At 39.3% G+C, this 23,337-nt stretch overlaps 1 protein-coding gene across 1 annotated transcript in view; it reads left to right on the forward strand.

Annotated features, from left to right (window-relative positions):
- pemt (phosphatidylethanolamine N-methyltransferase) overlaps positions 1-23,337 on the forward strand; it is a 59,854-nt gene that overhangs the window by 20,273 nt on the left and 16,244 nt on the right. Inside the window, exons 3-5 of the mRNA XM_084343340.1 lie at positions 4,880-4,995; positions 16,701-16,846; positions 20,076-20,187. Coding sequence (XP_084199466.1) covers positions 4,880-4,995; positions 16,701-16,846; positions 20,076-20,187 — 374 coding nt within the window. The remainder of the gene's footprint in view (positions 1-4,879; positions 4,996-16,700; positions 16,847-20,075; positions 20,188-23,337) is intronic.

Raw genomic sequence — 23,337 nt, forward strand, 5'->3', positions numbered from 1 at the left:
TAATAGATTAAAGGTCATGGGGTCACGGCCAAGGAGGTGTACTGTACCTCTACGTGACCAATGAGTTTCCTGGAAATCTGACTCTGAGATAATGTGATATCTACGGTGCAAAGTTTGACATGAACTGCCCCAAGGTCACAAAAATGTCAAGACCATGATTATCCACAGCAAATACTGCAAATATTCAGGGATATATTTTCTGAATACCTTTTCAAGGAAACAAGCATCCTCTGGGAATTTTAAATTTCCTTACCCAACTTAAAAGCGTAATGTTTGAACTTGTTAGAAATAGTGTTTTTGAACATTACGTTGTGTTTTTGTTGATTCATGCAGTTTCAACTTTTACGACGCAGGCAGCTGTGTTTTTATGTTTTTTCAGCACCTCCCGCAGTCCACACCACAGCAGCCTAAAAACACTACCGTTATTCAAATGGCAATGGGAGGAGTGGCGTTATCGCCACAAAGCCTGATTTGGTCTGAATAAGGCCGAAGGGTCTACAGTCATGCTAGCACCTCTTGGTGACTGTACCTAGCCACAGCAGTGCTTTGAGCTAAATGTTAACGTTAGCATGCTAACATATCCACAGTAACAGTGTTAACATACCGATATTTAGCAGGTATAATATTATTTTAGGAAGCTAACATTTGCTTACTAGCACTAAATGTACATCTGAGGATAATGGGAATGTTTATGGATTTGGTCACACACCAAAAAAAGTATTATTATTATTATTATTGTTATTATTGTTATTATTATACTATACGAATTACTATACTAATTAAAATGTCTGGGGATCACCAAAGTTATTACAGTTTATCTGGAGAGGAACATAAATGTCCTTTCACAGCATCAAATAGTTACAAATGTAAACATTATGGTAATGCTTGAGGAGAAGGAAAAGAAAGCAGATCACCAAAGCCATTAGGGTGTATCCTCTGGGAACACAAGTTGTTGTACAACATTTTATAGCAATCCAGTAGATCCAATCCAATAGATGAAGAGTATAAACCTTCATATTAAAACCTGGACCTGCTGACAGCAATAGAGGAACATTTAGAAGACTACCAGCTCAGGGGATCACTACAGTCAGTATGGCTTCATTCTTTGGGGACCATGATTGTAGCACAAAATGTATTGCAATCCAACTGATATCCTTCCAGTCTAGACTAAAGAGGTGAAGCAAGCGACTGACAGACAACATTGCCATCCCTAAAACTACACTGCTAACATGCCTAAAACCTCAATTGTTCTGTTCCCAGGTTTTTGATTGTTTTTCTAAATTTAGTTTGTTTCATTAACAGAGCAGGTGCTCCCAGTATTTTCTTCACTGCAGTTGACAAAATGTGCATAAATCCCCAGATATTTAAATATTTAATCATTCCTGTCTGAATAGATTTAATCAGGGTGTCGCAGGTGTGCATGTGATCCATCTATGTTCCTGTTCTCTTTCCGCTCGTTACTGAGGGACAGCACACATCCTTGCATTAATACACTTGGCTGAGCGTGTACGTGCATTTGTGCCTGTGTGCAGGTTGTCCTCCATTGAACACAGCTGTACATTGATATAATGGATCAACCCCAAGCTGTCAATCAGGCTAACAGAAACACAGTGTAGCCAGAAGATTTTGTCCTTAGAGGGGTTGAAATTTAGCACAACTTCAGATACTCCAAAGCACTCTTTTGACAGTATTATTACATAAGTTGTGTGTGTGAGGGACTGACTAGGTGAGAATGAGTTGGAGGGTGCTTTCAGCTTTATTTTCCCATTTTTGCTGCTTAGATGTTCTCCTATCAATGAACATCAGACATCAGAAGTCCCTCCTCCTAGAATTTCTACCTGATGTCCTGACTTCAAGCCCATTGATGTACCTCCATCTCAGATTTAAGTGGGCTGATGGGGACTCAGGAGGAGCCTGTTACCTAAGCCTTGATTGAATTTGTCTTGGAGAGCTGCTAGTTCTGCCAAACCGGCGCCACTGTCTGTACTCTCCCTGCCTTCTATTATTTCCATGGCTTGATTGATGATTTGATAACAGCATCAGTAGTCTGTCTGCAGAACATCTGAGTATTTTTAGTGTACTCCATCATCCAGTTGAGGGTTGTAAATCACGTTGGATGACTGTGGGAGGGCTTGCAGTCCCATCTCTGCTTATGACTAAAGCGTACTGGTTTGGTGGATTAATAGAAAACAGATTTATTGAATCTATTTGTCTCCATTGATCAAATTATATAAAAATGTATTGAGTGTATTACAAAGTTTAAGAATTCGATATTATAATCAGAAAATAGTACAATGAAATGAGAAATGAAATTAGCAGATTTGTGTATTAAATGTAGATTTACATACTTGGAAGTTTAAGCTCAAGGTTGCAGATTTATAGGTCGCATAAACAACTGCCTGATTCAAAGGTTCAAATTGAGATTTGTTATACAAGATAACAATTTTGTCATATAGGAAAACTATATTATTTTCTATTACCCCATAATGTCATTCATTATCCCCGATGACGCATGTTTGACATTCTTTTCTTTTCATACAGTTTTCAGCTTTTATTTGTATAATTTCCATTTTTTATTTTGATAGTAACACATTCATATGAACATTCGAGTTATTGGACTGTACAAGCTTTTAAGATTTTATTTACATTATTATCAACATTTGTCCATTTACTTTCCTTGAAAAAAAATGTTTTAGTGTGATTCCATTTGCCATACATAGGCATGCATTATTCATGAATACAAATTATGCTTACATTAAAAATGAATATATCTGTTGGTTATTGTCATTCAGAGTAACTGTTTTCTCTTAGAATGCATCATTTTTATTTATGGAACTGAGAAGCATTAACAGTATGATGCCAAATACTGCCAAAGATTTTTAAGACATTTTGCAGCTAAAAGCACATTGCAGTGTTAAAATGTAGTTAAAGAACTTCAACAACTGATTAATGTCTGAAGCAAACACATTATATTGAGAAAAATAACTGTGAAAGTCTTTCTGAGCTCTATATATTGGTCACTGTCAAAATGTGTATAATTATTAAGTATAATTGATTTCAAAAGTTTAAACATGATAATATTCTAAATATTTAGCAACCAACTAAACACTTTGACACTTTGACTTTGACATTTTGACTGATGTTGTCACATAATTCTTATTGAACAACTGTTGAAAATAATATTTTTGTTATAAGTTAAAGGCAAAAACTACTTTGTCCTGCAGTTTTAACCTATTTTTGTTTTCGGTCAATTTGAAAACCTTATTTGTCATGAGGCCAAGTGAAAAGTGTGTTTTTTTTCAGTCTACAGCGGCTTGTGCAGTGCCAACAAAATGTTGGGTTAATTAGAAACAGGCCTCTTTAATCAGGTACATCTGTGTGCATAGAAATAAACAAATGTTCCCACGTCTGTTGAGTGTTTCTATACATGCAGTATATGTGCTTGTCTGTACATTTATACACCGCTATTTGCATTGTTTTCTCCTCTGCTTCTGCATCACATTGGCCTTACTGTTTTTCTTCTACCTTTTTTTTAAAAACAAATTATATGTAGAACTTGAGAATTGACCCTGAGTTTGAATGAATTGTCTCACCCTCCACAACATTTCTTTAACATTTAGAATAGAATAGAATGGACAGCAAAAAACTTTTTTTTTTTTAAACAAAATTGAATTATAAGCTTTATTCTCCAAGCCTTTCCCAATAACAAGACTGTCTAACACAGAAGCAGCGTCTCCATAAGAGACACTTCAGTGTGAACACATTTCTCACATTTAAACTGCATATCACCATTAAAAATGCATTACGTCATTTTTTAATCTCTACATTCACCAACTTGTAACCTGGAAGGTAAATGCATACCATTAATCCCTCCGTTGTTATCTGGCTCACTGTGTCCTACTGTCCTACTGAGCAGACTTTAATACAATCAACTTCTCGTTCACTCCAGTCTGAGTCACAGAAGTGCTCAAATGATTGGACTTTAACTACATAGCAGTCATCTTCTTTTGGCATGGAACGAGAGAAAGTGACATCAGGGAAAAGCCGCTAGCAGCTGCAATGAAAAGGCAGTGGATGTGTTGTGCTGGGGAACATGGAGAGGGAGAATTAAGTATGATGCTTACCTTCTTATCACTTCTCCAGGGTGCTCATCGACTAACAGTCAGACACTCTGCTACCAACACATTTTATATAAGACTGTTCATGCTCAGCCTTTCACGTAGAGGTCAAAAACCAGTAAGGATGTCATGTCATTTCGTCATTTCCTTTCTTCTCTCAGTTTCTTTCTTTTCTCACCGTATAAAGTTTGTTTCATTCAATCTTTATTCATTTTCCCTCTGTGTTTCTATCCTTCCTCTCCTGAACATAGCAAAAAAGACACAGATGTTGCCATGGCAACACATTTTCCATGTTTCATGTACGCACTTCCTCAGCCCACACTCAGTCCGTCCATCAACGGCCCTTTCTGTCAGTAATGTCACAGACAGACAGGTTCACCGTATAGACAGACAGGTCAAATGCTTTTAAAGTTGCGTAACTGGTAGGAGTTGAATGTTTTCTATTTTAAAAGTGCATCTGGGCAATTACAGCTGTGACCACCACTTAGATAAGATCTTTTGCTGCCTTCCCTGTGGGATATGCATGGTGAAAACTGTAAAAGAAAAAAACAAGACAGCTCCAGCATGCTTTGCCATTGTGTATCACTTTAGGTTTCCCACCAATTAGCAGTATTAATCAATCCATCCATATACTGACATACGTTTCGTCTACACAGTTTGCTTCTCATCATTGTTTTCTAGACCGTTCACCTCCACATATTAACGAGACTAACACCATCATCTCATGTTTTCTGTGCTCTTCCTTTCTGTTGTTTTGTCAGGTGGCGAGATGGGAACACCATACACGGAGACTGTCCAAGGTCTTTGGTAGCCCCTACCTGGCCTGTTACTGCCTGGGCTTTGTCATCATTCTGCTCAACGTGTACCGCAGCCACAGGTGAAGCACACATTTTCTGTAGCTGGCTAGTAATTTACAGATTATGTGTGTTAGTGTTACCAGGATGTCCAGTTGTTTCTGTTATTTTCCTAGTTTATCCCTATACCTCTTGTCTTCTATTGCTCTTTCTCTCACTAATACTTTCTTAATTAAGGAAAATATACGTCCTTTTTTAACTTTTACAATCTGCCATTATAATGTAATTGTAATTTGTTTATTTGCACAATTAAAAAAGAAAATACACAGAGAATGGCGAAAAATACAAATAACATACAGTGCAGGGAGAGGCAGAAAACCCAGTGGGCTTATTTGAAGCCTCCACCTATTCCTAGGGTCCCATGTCCCCCAGCTCAATATCCTCTCAGTATGAGACATGAATGCTTTTCATGCACACATTACCACATGTCGACATTGATATATCAATGGACAGATTTTAACCATTCAAACTGCATTAGAGCAGCTGCATCATTCTTTGAGTTCTTTTTCTCTTATGTTAGTTTACAGTATATCAAGAGACATAGGACTCTGGACACATAGGAATGAGTATTCTGCAGTGAGCAGGAAATGAGAAAGCTTTAGCTTTATTAGCTCTAAAAGAACAGCGCCCACCTTTTAGATGCTGTCAAGCAAATCAACAGATTTCATGCCCGCCCCATCCCACTGACTACAAATGTTAAAAAGCAGAATGAAGGCCTGTCTTATATAACTTTTCTCTCAATCAAACTTAGGGGATTTTTTTGTTTGTTTGTTTCTACCAAACTGAGCAACTTTGATAAACCTCACTGTTTTTAACTTGCATCCTTTTTTTTTAAATTCCCCTTATTCTTACGCTTCTTCTTCTTTCTTCCACCTCTGTGTCCTCTTTTCTTCCTTTCTCCCTTTCTAATCTGTGCCTACGGGTCTGTTTGTGCCAGTGTCGCCCCACGCCTGCTATCATGCAGTACCCAGTGGAAATACACGCTCCCACACCTCCCACTATGGATCAAAATGGTGACAAAGCACCCTCAACAAAACCACACATATACAGTATGCCAGTAGGCTCCCAAAGGATGTCTGTGATGTCTGTTACCAGGCAACAACGCTGTTGGAACAAGCTGCCTCGAAGCGATAAATTGTCTTGCCAGTTTTCTCTTGCGCTTCTGAGGAGAATATTTATCAACACACAGTGCAACATGAGAAACTAAAAATAGTTGTGACTTAACAATTTATTCACTCAGAGGAACAGAAGATGTGAATGAATGATGAATAATTACTAGAATGTTCAATCCTTCAACCTTCAAAACTCATATTAAAGTAACTCTTTGAAATGTAACATGCTTTTAGTTGAACCATTACACTTTAATAGCCAAGAGATTTCCAGTAATTGTAGGGAAATGTCAAATACTTTTATGTCATTTTGCTGGTTTTCTGGCAAATATAAAAGCACATGCTTGCACATGCCTCTACTTTCGTCTTATTAAAGGAGAGCCCTCTTATTTTACACCTAAAGGCCTGTTTAGTACTCATAGACTGTATAAAACGTGAACGTAGTCTCCAAGATCAACCATAGGTTTCTGAGGAGCTAATGTGACGCGATATGTGGTGGCTCACCATCTTGACAGTGACGACTTCGCTAAACTCCGGGCTTACCCAAAAAATGGGCAAAGAGGTGGAGTGTGGTGAAGCTGAGGCAGGCTGAGCGAAGCCGGGTTGCTGACAGCTAGCTTGAAAGCCAGTTAGACAGGTAAGGTAGGCAAGTAGCTGCCATTCAAAGCACCCACGCCCTTAGTTATGCATAACTTTAAGCCTTAATGTTGAAGAAACCAAAAATGTTTTTGTACCAGGCCGTGAACATCTTTATTTCTGCTCTAAAGTTGGGCTTTTAATGTAATGTTTGATTGTCTGACACAAAGGGCTTGTCTTTTTCTTCAGCGCAAGTTGCTAGTTTCAGACTGACGCAGTTGTTGGTGTTTTCCTGCCATTTAAAGGACGCATTAGATGCGCCTACACAAACGGGTTTACACTGTTCATACACTCTGATTTTATGATTTTAGAGGCTGCTTTCAGTTATTTTTAACATTTCCATGAACGCAGTAAGGTACTGTAACAAATATCGTTATTGTTACGTAACTCCATCTGAAACTAATGTTTAGCTCCTATTGCTCTCTGTTAGCGGAGCAGAGAGAGGCACTGAGACTGAGTTCTTCACAAAGAAAACAGTCCATCAGCATTAAATAACTTTAAATAACTTTTGTTTGAATAACAAATCGTCCACAGGCTTGTAGGCATCAAAGAGAGACGGGCAAGCTCTCATTTTTCACATCATGTTACACAAAAATGTCCAATAAAAAGTGATTAATACATACAAATTGCTAGAAATTGTTACATAAATCCCTTTCAATGCCACTGATCAGGCTGTCATATTAGATTAGTTGGCAGTGAGAACTTGTTGACCCTGGACAGGTCGCCCGTCTGAAACATAGAGACAATTCACACCTACAGGCAGTTTGCATTCTATTTAAGAGCAGACTCTTTCTTTATATTCAGTGCTTTTGTCTAGAGAGGCTCGATTATGGAATGAGATTTAGCTCCACAGACGTCACTCCTGCCTGTTTTATACCCTTTTAATAAAAGTAAAAATCTAAGTAGATCAAGGTAAATGGTACTGTGTTTCTTTGTTAAACATACACTAAGAAATCATTACTTACAATCTTTTCTTTAATGTGGAACTGACAGGAAGACGACTACAAGACAAAAAAAAGGAAATTGGTGCTTAACAAAGTGCAAAACCAACGTATTTTCATATTTATGTATACAAGTAAAAGAGTACAAAGTATGCCACTGATCATTATAGGCCATTCATTTAAATTCTTTCCGAACAGCATTTCCAGAGTGAGTCATGCTGTATTCATGCGTTCTTTTCTTTTCGGTATTTCAAACCGACACCTCACACATATTCATGTCTGTGCAGTTCATTCCATATGAAGTGTGATACAAAACAGTTTAATTACATGAAAAAAATCATCCTGAAAGAACATATTTTTCTTGTGCTTCCTGTGTCACCAAGCACACATTACCACATGAATTTTCAAATGGATACGCAGCAGCGTCATAGAGGCAAACAAATTTTACTGTATTCACAGTGGTAGATTGACGCTCTACTGTTATGTAAGCTGTGTGGTAATGATGGCAGTTATCCTGGAGGGGCCACATCATTTATGATGACATAGTGATTAGGAAGGTAACTGGATGGTAACACTATCTACTGTGCTGCACTGTGGCAGTTTGATTAGCTGTTAATTAAAGATCGAATCAGACAAAGGGCTACTGCTGCTTTGCTTAATGCGATGGAGAGAAAAGTAAAGATGGGGTCTTGGGGTCAATCCAATGAAAGAAAAACAAAAAAAAAACACATTCAATCTTAGACTATTTCTGAAAACTGTGCAGCCCTAATAAAATACAACCAGCATGATTTATCATTTGAAAGTGAGCAATAAATGACATTGTGACTGCCCCACAGAGCAAAAATGACTAAATGTCCAGAGGGTTGATGTGGTTTCTCACCGACTAACAATAACTTCTCTACACAGTGATGTTTACAGCTTTCAAATCACTTTCTGGCCCGTTTGTTGTTGGGAAAGAAAAGCTCCTCAGGCATTAAAAATTTCAAAAACAATTTCATACAATGATGAAAGTCAAAGAACGGACGTCATCACAACTTTAATTTCAAGGGAAGTTTTCAAAAAGAGAAGGAGAAACGCTGTAATTTACATCAAAGTTTTGCTAGATATAGAAAACATTGCCGATATGAATGTTTTGAAGTCAGCTCGTTGCATATCTCAAACAAAAATAAAGTTAAAACAATGCCTTGCTTCTGAGAGCTGCCTAATCATGTGCTGATTCAGAAGAGGAACAGATTTGAGCGACTGCTCCTCGTGAGTTATAACCACTGCTTTAGTGATAAACACGTCAAATAAGCTGGACGTGAGAGCTGTGCTCGACACAGCTCACAAAAATAACTGTTCTCTGGAAAAACCTAATTAATGATTCCAGTCCCAGCTAACAGACTGATTGACCAGCAGACTAATTACCTTACAGATTCATAGTTGTGCTGCCTGTTTGTCGTCTAATGGACTCGCTCACACACACTGACATGCTGATTAGCAGACTGACTCAGATATATAGGCTGTTTGACAGACATGCCAAGGATACGAGCTGTGTATTTTTATCTTTTAAGTACACTGCAGTGATACTCTCCACTGATTACTCTCCATAATAAACCTTTAGGGAAAGCTCCAGGGGCTTTAACAAGTCCATTTTTTAATTAACTCAGAGTGTTAATTTGCTGTTCCTGCTATTGGCGGAAAGCCTGATGAGATGGGAGGATTGGGATTTACACATTTAGAAGTAATAAATGTGAAATTGTTACACTTCCACTGCTTCTGTATTCATGCTCAGGAGATATTAAAAGTTAAATAAAGAATATACTAAAACCTATATTTTGAAATGTGATCAATGGAACCAGGCTGACAAATAGAGGTAGAAATCATTTCATGTTTTAGTCTCGATGGGGTAGTGTTCGGACTGCTTATTGAAGGGGGACTATCTAGTTCTGGAGAAGAAATTTAAACTACTCAGTTATATTTATAATATCACTGAGGTAATAATACCACCTCAGAAGTGTTATTTTTTTCCATTACTGAATAAAAACAAGCTGTTCTCAAAGGAAAAAAAGGCCCCAAGAACGCTGCTTGGAGCTACAGTAGAAATTAGACGTAAACAGAAGTAAAACAGAATGAAATTGTGTTATCCTTTAAGGTTTGTTTATTCTGTTTATTCAGTCATGAAAACAAAGACAGTCCGTTTATTTACTTTGTTTAGGCATAAAGAAAATCAGTCAATGGCATACCTCAAATCCTGCATGAGTTGAAGATAACATTTTTATTTTGAGTCTTTCAAGTGCATCAGTACTAATAAAGGTCATTTCAGATCATATTGTCAGAATGTATTGTAAAAAAACACCAATGAACTGTGATTGACGTGACAGTATGGTTGTTGTAAACTGCTGCATCAGAGGAGAATATGAATCAGGATTTTTGCTGCATTTCGCTATGTATTAGTTTGAAATGTCAGAAGGGACGGTGTGTGTATGTGTGTGTGTACTTGACCATGACAAACCTAATACACCTCGACTCCACCGGCTTGTAATCCTTCTATTTGGAAGTGAAGCCTGCCCACCTCTCACGTGTTTTTATCATTTGAAATGGGAGTAGGAATAAAGCATTCAAGTGTGAACTGGAGACTGAATGACTTCTAAAGTATTGGCAGAAATTTATCGGAGCATATGTTACATTGAGCAATGGGATTGGACAATAGCTTGGCCAAAATTTAAATACTCATTGAGATGGAGTGAGTTTGAAGCTTTGAAGCTGAAAGGCGGAAGTGTGGTTATGTGATATCGCCAACCTTGCTCCTCGCGTTTCTTGCTTTTCTAAGCTCTGCTGTGAAAGCGGCTCATTTTGAAAGGGACTTTGTCTGACTCCCACACTTCCCTCCCTGACCCTCATATACTTCCTCCTCCTCCTCCTCCTCCTCCTCCTCCTCCTCCTCCTCCTCCTTCTGCTATCTTTCTCTGTGATCAGACCTTTCATATCATATTCTTAAAAGGTACAAAGATCACAGGTGTATGGCATTGCAGAAATAGTTTGCCTACTATCTAAAACCATCATCCTTGTTGTGTTAACCACACTTGTCATAAATAACACTCTATGCCACACAGTGTGGATGTAAATGAACCATTTGCCGGTTTCTGAAAGTTTTCTCCCATTTCTAGAAGCGAGTCGCCATCAGTCGATACGTCATCAGTCCTAACAATACATCTGGTATTCAGTCCCGCATACCCACTAACCCCCTACCTACATCTCCCCAGACCCCCTTTCCCATCTCTTTTCCAATCCAAATCCCAGCAGTATCCCCTGCACCTTACTTAACAGACAGCCCAGCGGTCGCCCTTTGTGTCTGACATGGTGGAACATCACATTACACTTCCTGCTTCCTTTGACAAAGGGAGGACGCCATAAGACTCACAGCACAGACCCCGTAACCTAGTTTTCTCTTATTAACCCCAAACCTAGTTTTGACTTTGGAGACATTTTTGTATAGAACACTGCACACACAGGTGTGTTAACGCACACACAAACACACAAAACTGCATCCGCCCATGGACTAGTGTGTGTTCGATAATAAGCTGCAACGTTAGGAACTCTCTGAGCAAAACATTTCCAAAAGACTTCAATTCAGTTTCTTTGTCGAATGCTCAGAAGATGCATATTGAGGAGGCACAGTTAAAGTTTTTGTGACGTATTTTTTAGATGTCTTTTCAACGTGCACCATTGACGTCCAAGTGACACCCTTACAATTCAAAAATAAAATTTTGACATAATTGTATTCCCAAAGGGCAACTTCTTGTTGTTCAAAATGAGAGTTTTCATGAAATGTTTCTTGCACTCACTTCAGCAAAGTCACAGAGTGGAATGGGGGAGGGATTGGGGGGTGTTCTGTGCGTTAGCGGTGTTGTGTGTCCTGTGTTATTAATGTTTAAAATCAATAAAAAGTTGATTACAAAAAAAAAAGTCACAGAGTGGACTCAAACCTCCATTCTCAACCTCAGTACCTGGGGCAAACACTTAACTAGGCGAGTTAGCAGGGCACCCTCAAGCTTTACTTCTTTAATCATAAGTATTCAGCTTGATTGAATACCATGTTTTGGTCATTAAACCTTAACAACCCATTCACCAGGATAAATGTTAGCTAAGTATGTTTCTGCAAAACCACTTATAAGTGCAAACGTAAAATTTCTTTATGTTGCAACTTGACGTTTAGTTCTCCATTTCTGTCTTGTCATAACACAAAAAACTCTAACAAAAAACACATTGTTAGAGTTGGCTAAAAATACCTGTTTTGGTTGCACATAAACGGCTGGAGATGGTCCAACTTCCCATCAATGATAACTGTTTTTGGTCGCCACTAAAATAGCTGAAAATGTCCCAACAGACTCGAACTGCTGGTAGCCTTGTGCTTGTAATAACGCCATCTCCCTCCCCTCCACCTCCTGATGTGACAGTCTGCTAATAAGCATATAATGTGAACATGGCATGATATCAGATACAAATGTCAACCATGGACATATCTGTGGTTTGCAAAAATGTTAACTGCTAACATTATATCTTGGTGGGTAGGCTGTTGTTCCAAGGTTGGATGACCGAAAAGTGGTGTTCAATAAAACTGATTCTTTTGAAGCCTCGCTTGTCTGTTTTATGTTTTACACAACATCCTGACCTTTTTAGAATTTGGTTTCTAAAAAAGTCTAGAATCTGATACCATGTTCTGGTTACTGTATCCACTAACCCCCTTTCCACATCTTATCCATGTTTTGGATCTGTTTTGCTCAATGGGTAGGCAATTTCAGAAAATTATTTGGGCAAATAAATTCATCTCAATTTGTGAGAACGAGACACTATTATTGTTGCAGCCATAAAGTGGGAATAAACAGGTGAATTGCTACGTAAATGATCTGACATGCTCGTATTATCTAGCATTAACTTATTCAAAAACAAATATTTAGCATTTCAAGCTGTTATATCTCGATGTATCCTCTCTTCACTTCGATGCAATGTTTTTGACTTCTGGATCATTTACTCCACTGTTTGTATAATAATGTGAGAAGCAAGACTATAAGTGGCATGGATTTAGCATCTGAAAGGACCCTTAGAAGCCTGGATATGAGATTTCCTCTCACTGCCATCTTGTCATAAACTGGAGCCAGAAAATCCAAATTTGGTTGAAGGAAGGGAAGCCCATGTAGAGCTGTGGATTTGCTACTGGAGGTGGTTGTGTAACAGCAGCACTGGTGCTGAGGAAAATCTGTGTGTTTTAGTGAAAGCCTGCCTTTGACCTGTTGCAGCGCTTTGGGAAAACTGCCTACAAGTGGAGCAGTGAAACTTGCAGACAATTCATTGCACACCACCCTTGCAAATTGAGGACATTAATTACACATGCTTGTTTTCATCATTGAGTTGCAGTTGTACACCTCGGCTAGAATAGGCTGACCTGATACTATGATGCAAAACATAAGATTCTGGAGGTGGATTTTTATTTTGTTCTGGCTTTCATGATCATAACACCGTTACAAGCCTGTCTTACCAGTTTCCTTTCTTACACAATAAAACCGGTGGGTAAAGAATTTTTTTCCCCCCAGAATTCCTCGTATGTTTTCTATCTGTAAATGTCTGCATATACAGTAGGTTCAAACGACGTGGAACGCACTAAAACAAAGGGACGGGCAACGTCGATCAAAGTAGTGACATTGGTCTCCCAGCAACAGAAACCTACATACCCTCGCTTTCCTAACATTTCTCTATCCCTGATGCAGCCAGCATTGTTTATATGGCCAGCATTTATGTGTGTGAAAGGCCAATTTAAGTGATTGCAGAAGAGTAGTGAGGAGGTAGAGGAGACCAGAAGAGGAAATAATGACCACCAGATTATATTTATAGAACAACAATTTGAGAAACAGCACATGAAAGGCTTCCATTTACTGAAACTGGAAACCAGCTAACCCTGGTCTGGCATAAAACAAAATAAATACATGTAACAGCTACTATGAAAAGCAGTGTATACTCTTGTCACGATCTGGCTCTAAAGCCATGACAAAAGAGATGTGAAATGAAAGCAAATGATCAGTAATTTATTGAACAAAACAGCACATCTTGAAATGCAATAGAAGATAAGATGAGGTGTGTTTTTATCAGTAAAGTCAGTGGTGTGGGTGCGTGCATACATGAGTGTAACATGTAGTTTAAGGCGAAAGATGGATGACTTGATCACAATACAGACAATGCACTTCTGGAAAGAGAGCACACCCTTGGCTTTGGATGGCAGGGCGGGGCGTTAGTAGTGCGAGCACACTGAGCCTCAGTGCTTCCAGCTACGATGACGATGCTCTGTCCCAAATGCAGGCTACCTGTTGAATTGTAGATCCTTAGTAAGTAGTCCTTGTTGCAGCTGGAAGGACGTAATGCATGTCCCCTCTTTGATTCTAGCTCCCACGACATCACAATACCTTTAAAAACAGACACTCACCCTTTTGGAAAACTCTTCACTCAAACATCGAAGGATAACACAGTGGATACAAATTTAAATGCTTTTACTGTATGACCACGGGACCCTCAAATCATCTGTCAATTCAGACTGCTGAATGTGACGTCAGTGAAGGTTAAAAGCACTCTCCCTAACAAGCGGTCTCTTTCTGTCTGTGCTCACACACACAGTCGGTGCATGCAAAGAGACTGTGGGAGAGTTTGCAAGAGAAGAGACAGCTGTTTTTTGCAGTTTAACCCCAGTTAGAGGTGCCACACTTCAAATAAAATAATGCCATTTATGTTGGCTTGGAAATACAAAACAAAGGTGGACTGAATGAGTGAAATTCTCTTGGTGACCCTCAAGAACAAAATGAAAATGTGACTCCACTCTCTTGTGTTATTAAAGATACAGTAACATCAATGTGGAATGCGTAGAACATTTTAAAAGTAAGTCTTAACTGATCACTCCACCGGTTGTCCCATATATGTTTTTTCATGCAATAATGTCATGGTGATATCTCAGAGTCGGTTGAAGAGTCGTTGCACTCTGATGGTGCTTCACCGGTGGTTTGAAAATAGATCGGAATTAGAATATCTAAAACAGTTGCACTACCAGCCCTCGTTCAGTGACACAAGGGGTCTACTCTGATTTCATTTTCACGTCGGTATTGACATCATGTGGTTGTTTGGCATTTTCTGTCTGTGTGAGGGGACATTATTTCTCCCTTACTAGTCATAAGCTCATGAAGTATCTGCCTTGCTGACGTACGTTTTTAGCCATACTCTCATATGTTGATGAAGGTTCTCAGTCATTAAGGTCATGGTAATTCTAAGTGCCAGTTGCCTACGATACAGCACTTAGAAATACTCTCATATGCCATACCGTCTTACACTGTGTCACTCCACCACTTTGATCCGGACTGAAATATCTCTACAACTATTTTCATGGATTGCCATTAGATTTTGTACCGACATTCATTGTCCACAGAGGAAGAGTCCTGCTGACTTCAGTGATCCCCTGACTTTTCCTCTAGTGTTTCCTCTAGCAATCACAATGTTAATGTATTGAATGCAATATCTCAACATAGATGGATTTGCAAAAAACTTTTGTTTGACTGTTCCTCTTGTGCCATAATGAGTTTGGTATTTTTGGTTTAGAGTGATGTGTCTCGACAACCATTGAGCACCATCATCAGGTCAAAAAGTAACACCAAACAAACTAGCGGGGACAAATCTTAACTGTTGCGACACCTGTGTCTCGACCAAAAATCTGCATATCAACACATCGCAAACACTTAAGCCAACATCCAACTAGCTCGTTCATTCTGCACCAGCATGAGAAGAGATAGCTCTCCATACTACCAGGCGGCGGTAGTCTGGATTGGTCATTCAAAAGGGAAACCGAAAGACCCACGACTGTGGATATACAAACCATTGTTATGACAAAGCAGCTTTTTTTTCACATCACAATTGCTAATAAAGGCACTTCTTGTCAAGTATACGTCTGATAAAAGTTGCAAATGGCGCTGGTGAAGAAGTGGAGGCAAACAATTACGAGAAACTTTTACCATTTACCATTCTGTTTCCATTTCTCTTATCGTACACTGATTCGCTTAGCTAAACAGCTAATCAGAGTGATTTCTCTCATGAATAGCCTAAGGTGCCGATTCAACATAGTCCATCTGCCAAAGAGCCGTCTACAAGGGCAGACTAGTGCCAACAGAGCAGGACACATCGCAACAACTAGGGCCACGGACGCTCAGCAAAGGCCCCGACATTGGTTTGTCAGTGTTAGGGTTGACAGGAAGTTGTGGTTGAGGTTGCAAGAAGAAGTTGACCAGTGTAAGGATTGTTTGGGAGTGTTTAAAATGGGCATATTAGTGCTTTTCTTAGAGGTCACTACTCCATCAGATGGGAACAATAAACAGTGCCTTGAAAACTGTATTCAGTGCTCCCGAATATTATTAAAATGATATGACAGTTCATATTAAACACATTATAATAAACACAAAGTCAACTTAACACAACTTGGATAGATGTATTGATCTCATTGACTCACTATTGTTTACTGTATGTATATTTCAGTTTGATGTGATTAACAATGTAAAATCATTTGTTAAAATGTTACAATGAAGAGAAAAAGAAGCCAGCAGTTTGAACTTTTCATTTCACCAATTGACACAATTCCTCCTACAAAACCTTCAACTTTAAACTCTGTTTTAAACTCTCATTTCAAAAATGGTTGATTGTATTCAGAAGAACAGTGTGACCATGCCATCTGTTTTGTGATGTATGTCAGTGTGTCATAACATGAGCTGTGAATAAGCCAGATGAAAGTGGGTTAACATAGCTGTTCCCTTTTGGAATTCAGTGTCCAATTTTCTTCTTCAGACTTGAATACCTGTGTACTTCTGTTGTATTTCTTTCTTTGCCACCTTTATCTCTGTTCTTATTCCTTACCTTGAATCCACACCTAAGGTCTCCTGCATGCTTACATAAATGCAGTATGCACTTATAACCAAAACTGGAGCATGTACAATACACTAGTTGAATAAGGTGATTATTATTTTTTTTTTTTTCCTGCAGTATGACTGTGGCAATGCAGGCCCAGGCCAAGTGGGAGGTGATGGACAGGACAGATGTCTTTTACATTGGAGTGGCTCTCATTGTGCTAGGCACTCTGCTGGTTGTCAGCAGCTTCCTGGCTCTGGGATTCACTGGGACATTCCTAGGTAGGTACAAACAACTCAGTGTCATTGAAGCTTGATCCGTATTTTGGGGCTTAACGTCGGCATATCTTCGGCTCTGCTGCTTCGATTTTTCTTTTGTAAACTGTCTTCTGGGAGTCCCCCAACAAGAAATCAACAAAGGACTTTTCCAAAGACCCTGAAAACTTTTAATCTTAAAAAGCTTCATAGTGAGTTGGATATGATATTATATGAACCAATCATTTTGGTCCAAGTGAGAACAGGGAAACAAGGGAAAAGACAAGCCCACACGTGCTGTATTCTAACAAGGACGTACAAGTACATGAAGACACGTGAACTAATTTGCTGCCAAATTTAAACAGCCATGCTCATTTCTATGCATGCAAACACGTCCTGTCCTTGCCTATGTGAGACACAAATGTCTTTGCATCTGCCTCTCTGACAAACATGTTTTCCTTTGTTGCATTGCTGAACACATCTAGGCATCGATTCAAGCAAACACGAGTGTGACATCGTCATTATGACCAATTGGCAAGCTCTGGTTTCTAGTTTCTAGGTCAGTCATTTCAGTGAGTCATCTCCAAGACCTAGACTTTCTGTCTCAATTCTGCACCATCTTTGCCTATCACTGTACTGAAATGCTTCAGTCCATCGCTCTGTCTTCATCAATCCCCAACTGTGACGGCAGAGGGGAGGCAGCAGGAGCTTCAGCTGGTGACACGAGTTGGCAGGAGAGGTTGTGTGTTTAGTTTAATTTGTATGCAGATCGAGCAGACCAGCCACAATGGACTTTGCCGGCATGTGTCATTCTAAGACCATTTGGAGCAGTAACCTGAGAGTCTATAAAGCTGAAACATAAACAACGTTTTTCTTCAAAGATAACACTGTGATTGATGAGAAGCACCAGAGACTAAGCTCAAGTGGAGGATAAGCTGTTGCTGCCCTGTAATTTATGAGAATTCAGTATCCCTTTAGTATACCCACTGAGATTCTCTGTCCAAACGCTGTAAAAAGACATCAGGGTGCCCAGTAGGATTGAAACGGATGAGGTTTTCATAGTTCCGATAAACCATCTCAGAAAATATTAATATTTCAGGATGTCACGGTATTAGAGGATAAACCCATTCCTTTTTGGATACTGCAAGTTTTCCTCCTGTGCCCAGCTAAAATATCAACCCTGTGCTAGAAATGCATTGGAAAAAAAACAAACATGCATGCTCTCAAAGGGATTAAAACCTTTCATTTAAATAAACTCATGGCCTCTCCTCCAACAACCTTCATAAGCCCCGCTACTACAATAATAATGGAAAAAATATAATTATGTTAAACCTAAAACGTTTGTCAGGCCTTGGAACTATTTTTAATACCAGTTTTTCAAATCAATTTACTGTGTATTTTGTGCACTTTGCATTTGCAGAAGATTCAATCAGGCCATATTTTTTTCATTGGTAAAAGTGTTTTCTGAATTGTCATAGAGATTGGCCAGCTCGTTCGTCGTATTCGTATTTCGTGTTTGGCCGACATTTATGGGCTGGAATCATTTTACATATGTATTCACTTATTTTACTTTTGACCTAATTTTCAGTTGATCTGGACAAGGGTGTGTTTATGTGCCTGTTTGTGTGGATTTTTATGTCTCACCACAATCTACCTTCACTGTGTTTCCACCCACCCACAACATTCACAGACACATACTAGAGGTCATAGCCTTTGGCTGTGTGTTGTGATTTAATGTGTCTTATTATCTCTGTATTAGGCCCCTTGAGTCACTGTGACCTGATGATTCAAACTGATGGCCCAGGGGTAGAAACAAAGATCCAAACACAATCAAATTACACACAGAGTGTTAACGTTTCAGACGGCTGGCCCAGGATTCAAACTTTGATCACAGACCTACTTCTCTAACCTCTGTTATCATTACTCTTCCAGGTTCCAATCCAGGTTGAACATTTTCATAACTACAATGAAACAGTGACGCAGGAACACACAGAAAACTGTTTTGCTTGCCTTTTAACTTTGAATGTGTTGCCGTTAGTCACTTAGGAGGTCAAAAATGAGGTTACCATATTGTTCCGAAGGCCGATTAAAGCTGGTTTTCTATTCAAAACCAAACATATTTGTTTATATAATCTCTTGTCTGTCCTGCCCCACTTGGAGCCCCTAAATTATCATACATAGTGAATACTGTTATGTAACTTGGACATTAACAGAGAAACAGGGCCAGCAGCACCACATGTGTAATTCAACAGGTCATTCATATACCCACTGGGAGCCTCTGTCCTTGTGTGTGTGTGTGTGTGTGTGTGTGTGTGTGTGTGTGTGTGTGTGTGTGTGTGCGTGTGTTTGTGTGTGTGGGCACAATACCGAGGGAACTTATTACATAGCAAACAACAGTAAGTGCTCAGGTTACAGTGAGCTTTGTCCTACAATAGTTCAGGTGCCCCCAATTTTTTTATTAGCGAAAAACCACCTGTGCAAAAGTAACCACACACACTTGGTTGACATCAAACTCTTTATTATAAACCCCAAAATTACGTCTATTTAAAAACTAAAAAAACTGATAAATAAATAAATAAATGTTTGCATCAATCTCAAACTGCTGCCGTGAGCAACAGAGACCCAGAGGTTTAAACCTTACACACTGCTTCAACATGTCTAGAAACTAGAAACCTTTCGACCCTCTCCTGAAAAATGGACAAATGTATGTGTCGTCACCATTTCTATTTGTATTTTGTGTTGGTACAATGATCAAACTCTAACTCCAGAGTTTTCACATGAGGTCATATCAATGCTGTAATACTGTTGACATCAGTAACAGCCAGGTGACGGTGCGGCAGGCAGACAGTGCTGCAGTAACAAGGCTGTGTGGAGCCAGAGTCATGTTCCCTGACAGTGCATCGTCAGTCTGACTGCTGTTTGTCAGAAACATGTGAAAAAATGATTGTATCATGACAAGTGGACCAAAATCTCTCTGGTCTGAGTTTGCAGCAAGACATCAAGGTTGAAAACACAGAGGAAACCATGGCAACAGTGTGAAGTGTCCACCTTAACTGGTTGTTAACTGGTGCATGGAGAAAAATGTTCAACCGTTACTCCCGCTAATCGCTTAGTGCATTCTGGGATAAGCGCCAGCGTCTTGTGTCACTGAACAGAAAAAGGGGGTTCAGAAGTTGTCAGACATTAGTTAGGAAAAGCGGTGTTTCTATCATCTCGACCTGCAAGAGAATGAACCCACTCTGTGTGTGTGTTCCAGGTGATTACTTCGGCATCCTGATGGATGAGAAGGTGACAGGCTTTCCCTTCAACATCTTAGAGAACCCGATGTACTGGGGCAGCACTGCCAACTACCTCGGCCTGGCACTCATGTAAGTGTGTGTGTGTGTGTGTGTGTGTGTGTGTGTGTGTGTGTGTGTGTGTGTGTGTGTGTGTGTGTGATTGTGGTCAACAAGAGTGTTGAATTTAATGTCTTTGCCAAGGTCTGTAACACAATTTATTTTAACCAGGTTCATCATTAACCATAACTTGAGGAGATGGTAACACATAAATGAAATAAAATGAAGTGGCTAACAAAGTGGTAATGTACGTCATATGCTTCTAAATACAGTGAGGGCATGCAGAAGGCATAGTTGATAAGCCGCTACCTGCAAATGGAAAATGTTGTTGTGGTGAAAAAAAAAAAAAGCAACACGTGTGCCCCGTCTCTATGACAACTGTGGCCACATCTCTCGGAGCCTGGCTGTTGCTAGACGAGCGTTTCAGGCTTAGTGAGCCAGCCGCCAATAAATGCTATTAGCCCCCCCATTCTTGCTCACAGAGAGTTATTACCTGGAATCCATTCCTAATCTTACTGCCTCTACAGTCCCTTTGTTATGACTAATTTTGACCCATTTTCTCTCTGCTTTGAACTTAATTTACTTTCAGCCCCATATCTCCTGCTTTGCGAGCTTTGGGTGTTCATACCAGTGATTGCCTCATTTCATTATCAACTCCACTCGCTGTTTCTCTCTTAAACTTTTGTCCATCCAGTTACCTCCATATTTCTCTCATCTTCTAATGTTGAAATGATGTACAGAAGCAGCCTCAACCTGTTCTGCTGTCTGGAGTCTTCCTCCCTGTCTTCAGCCTTGTCCTTGTCTGTTGCCATCCTCAGGATCTACAGTAATAGTAATTAAGCTTTATAAATAGACCTGAGGCTTAACCCTTCACATGTGAACTGACAAAGTTAGTATGAGTGTCTCTCCACTGCTTCAATAATGTCCAAATCACTAACTTTCTATGGTGGGTGATGATGAAAGCAACCCAATTGGTATTTTTGAGTTTTTAGATTAATGCATGTATCCTTAAAGCCTTACTAGCTTTAAGATGTAACATAGGGGTTTTTTTTATTTTTAAGTTCCCATATTATGTTATTTTCATGTTCATACCTTTATTTTGGGTGCCTACCAGAATAGATTCACATGCTTTTATGTAAAAAAAAAGCAACAACATTTTTTCTCATACTGTCCATCGCTGCAGCACCTCTATTCAACCACTGTCTGAACGCTCCGTTTTAGCACCTGTCTCTTTAAGGCCCCCCTCCGAAAAAAGCCCAGTCTGCTCTGATTGGTCAGCTCTCACGAGCCTGAACAGACATCGCCCACTTTGTGATGTCACAAGTGAGGGCAGTTACAGAAGTCCTGATGGCCCATTAAAAGGCACAATTTCTGGAGACTGGCTGCATGCATTTCCCTGTTGCTTGAGCATTGTGATGCTTTCACAGTGTAGTATAGTACTAAGACCTTGTTTATAATGAAAACAACAATATGGGACCTTTAACAAAACATTGCCGAGTGAAGATGCTTGTATGTTTTTGAGCTTTTGAACAGGACCACCAGATCAAGCATGCTAAGTTGTCATTGAGGAGCTCTCCTTAGGATTTTTTATCCATGGTAACATAAAACAGGCATAATCAATATCTTGTTATTCCCAAGTCATTCACATGACTGATATATGTGAAAGGGGTTGCGCATAATCATCAACCTAGAGAGAGTTAGCGTGTTTTTGCGTGTAGAGTGTTTTTGTTTACCCTGATACCATCTCTTTTAAAAGCAGCAGGCAGCTATTTTAATCAAAAAGGATGTTTTGAAACCCACTGTAAGCTCCCTGCCCTGCACCAAACGGCAGACAGACAACCTGAGCAACAAGCTAGTGAACACAGTGGCATATTTAGCAGCTTAAGAAACAGATACTTTCCTCTTGAGTTGGAAGAGGACAAAGCAGAGCTAAAGGGAGAGTGAAATCTTGGACTTAAATTTGCCAGGTGGCCACAGTTATCATCCTACAGGACTAATCTTGCTCCTTGTCTGTGAATTGTAAATAAGCAACTGTTGGACGTTTTCCATATCATTTTAAAAAGGTGATAATATATCAGTGTTTGTGAAAAATGTATCGTGTTACCCTCATGCTTGTCAAGTGCATGTGTGTTTTTATGTGCATGGCGGTGTTTTTTCATCTAGCACCAACATCAATAATACTTTGTTTATGAGCAAATACCTTTAAAATGGACATTTAAATCAGCCACAGCTGCACTTTGTGTGTCTAATTAGCAAATTAAAGCATGCTTAAACACTACAATACGATTGTGACAATGGTAAACATAATAACTGCTACATATCTGCATGTTGGCATTATTATTATATGTTAGCATGTTGATGATTTAGCTCAATGCCCCACAAAGCCTTTACTTGGCTGAATGCTGGTTTTGCATTGGACTTGTTTGAGTTGCAGATATTTCAGATAATATCACCTTATTTTAAGGCCATATGTCATGACACACAATACATATCAGGATATTTTGAAATCTCAAAAGCGCTTCATAAATGTGAGTGCTGGGTGATTAACTCAGATATCATAATATTTTTTACCATAGGTCTCAATATCGTACGGATGACTATTGGTAACTTTCACTAATAATCATCAGTAATGTGGATATGTGGCTAAGGGGGTAAAGGCAAGTATTTGATAAGGTAGAGCTGTCTGGTTAAGTTCAGAAAATGACATCACTTTTCTGTAATGCAGCCAACAAGGGAAAGACAGCACAACACATGAAGCTTGAGCGAGTACTCGGCTGAAACAAGTATCCAGTAATCCAAATTCTCATTGTAGGTGACTGAAGTTTATTTATTCACGACATATTACTTGAATAAATAAACTTGTTCTCTAAATTTGTGAACAAACTTGTGAACATGAACAACTTCTGGTTAGTGAAACCCACTTCCGGTTTAAGCATCTCCGATTCAGAGTATGAATACAGATTGTGTAGCTCATTGAACAGATGCAGGTACAGATAATACTGTACATGCTCATCACTAACACTTACGCCATATCATGATATACCAATATCAGAAATCTGAGACGATATCTAGTTTCATAGTCTGTTCTTGTCTGTTGCGCATAATTGCAGTGATTGTGTATTGGGCTCTGCATCTCGTCGCACTGTTCCTGAATGCATCTTGTCTAAACTTTGGTGGAGGACT

This window comes from Pagrus pagrus (assembly GCF_965226575.1).
Source record: "Pagrus pagrus genome assembly, chromosome: 21".
In the NCBI taxonomy this organism is placed as follows: Eukaryota; Metazoa; Chordata; class Actinopteri; order Spariformes; family Sparidae; genus Pagrus; species Pagrus pagrus.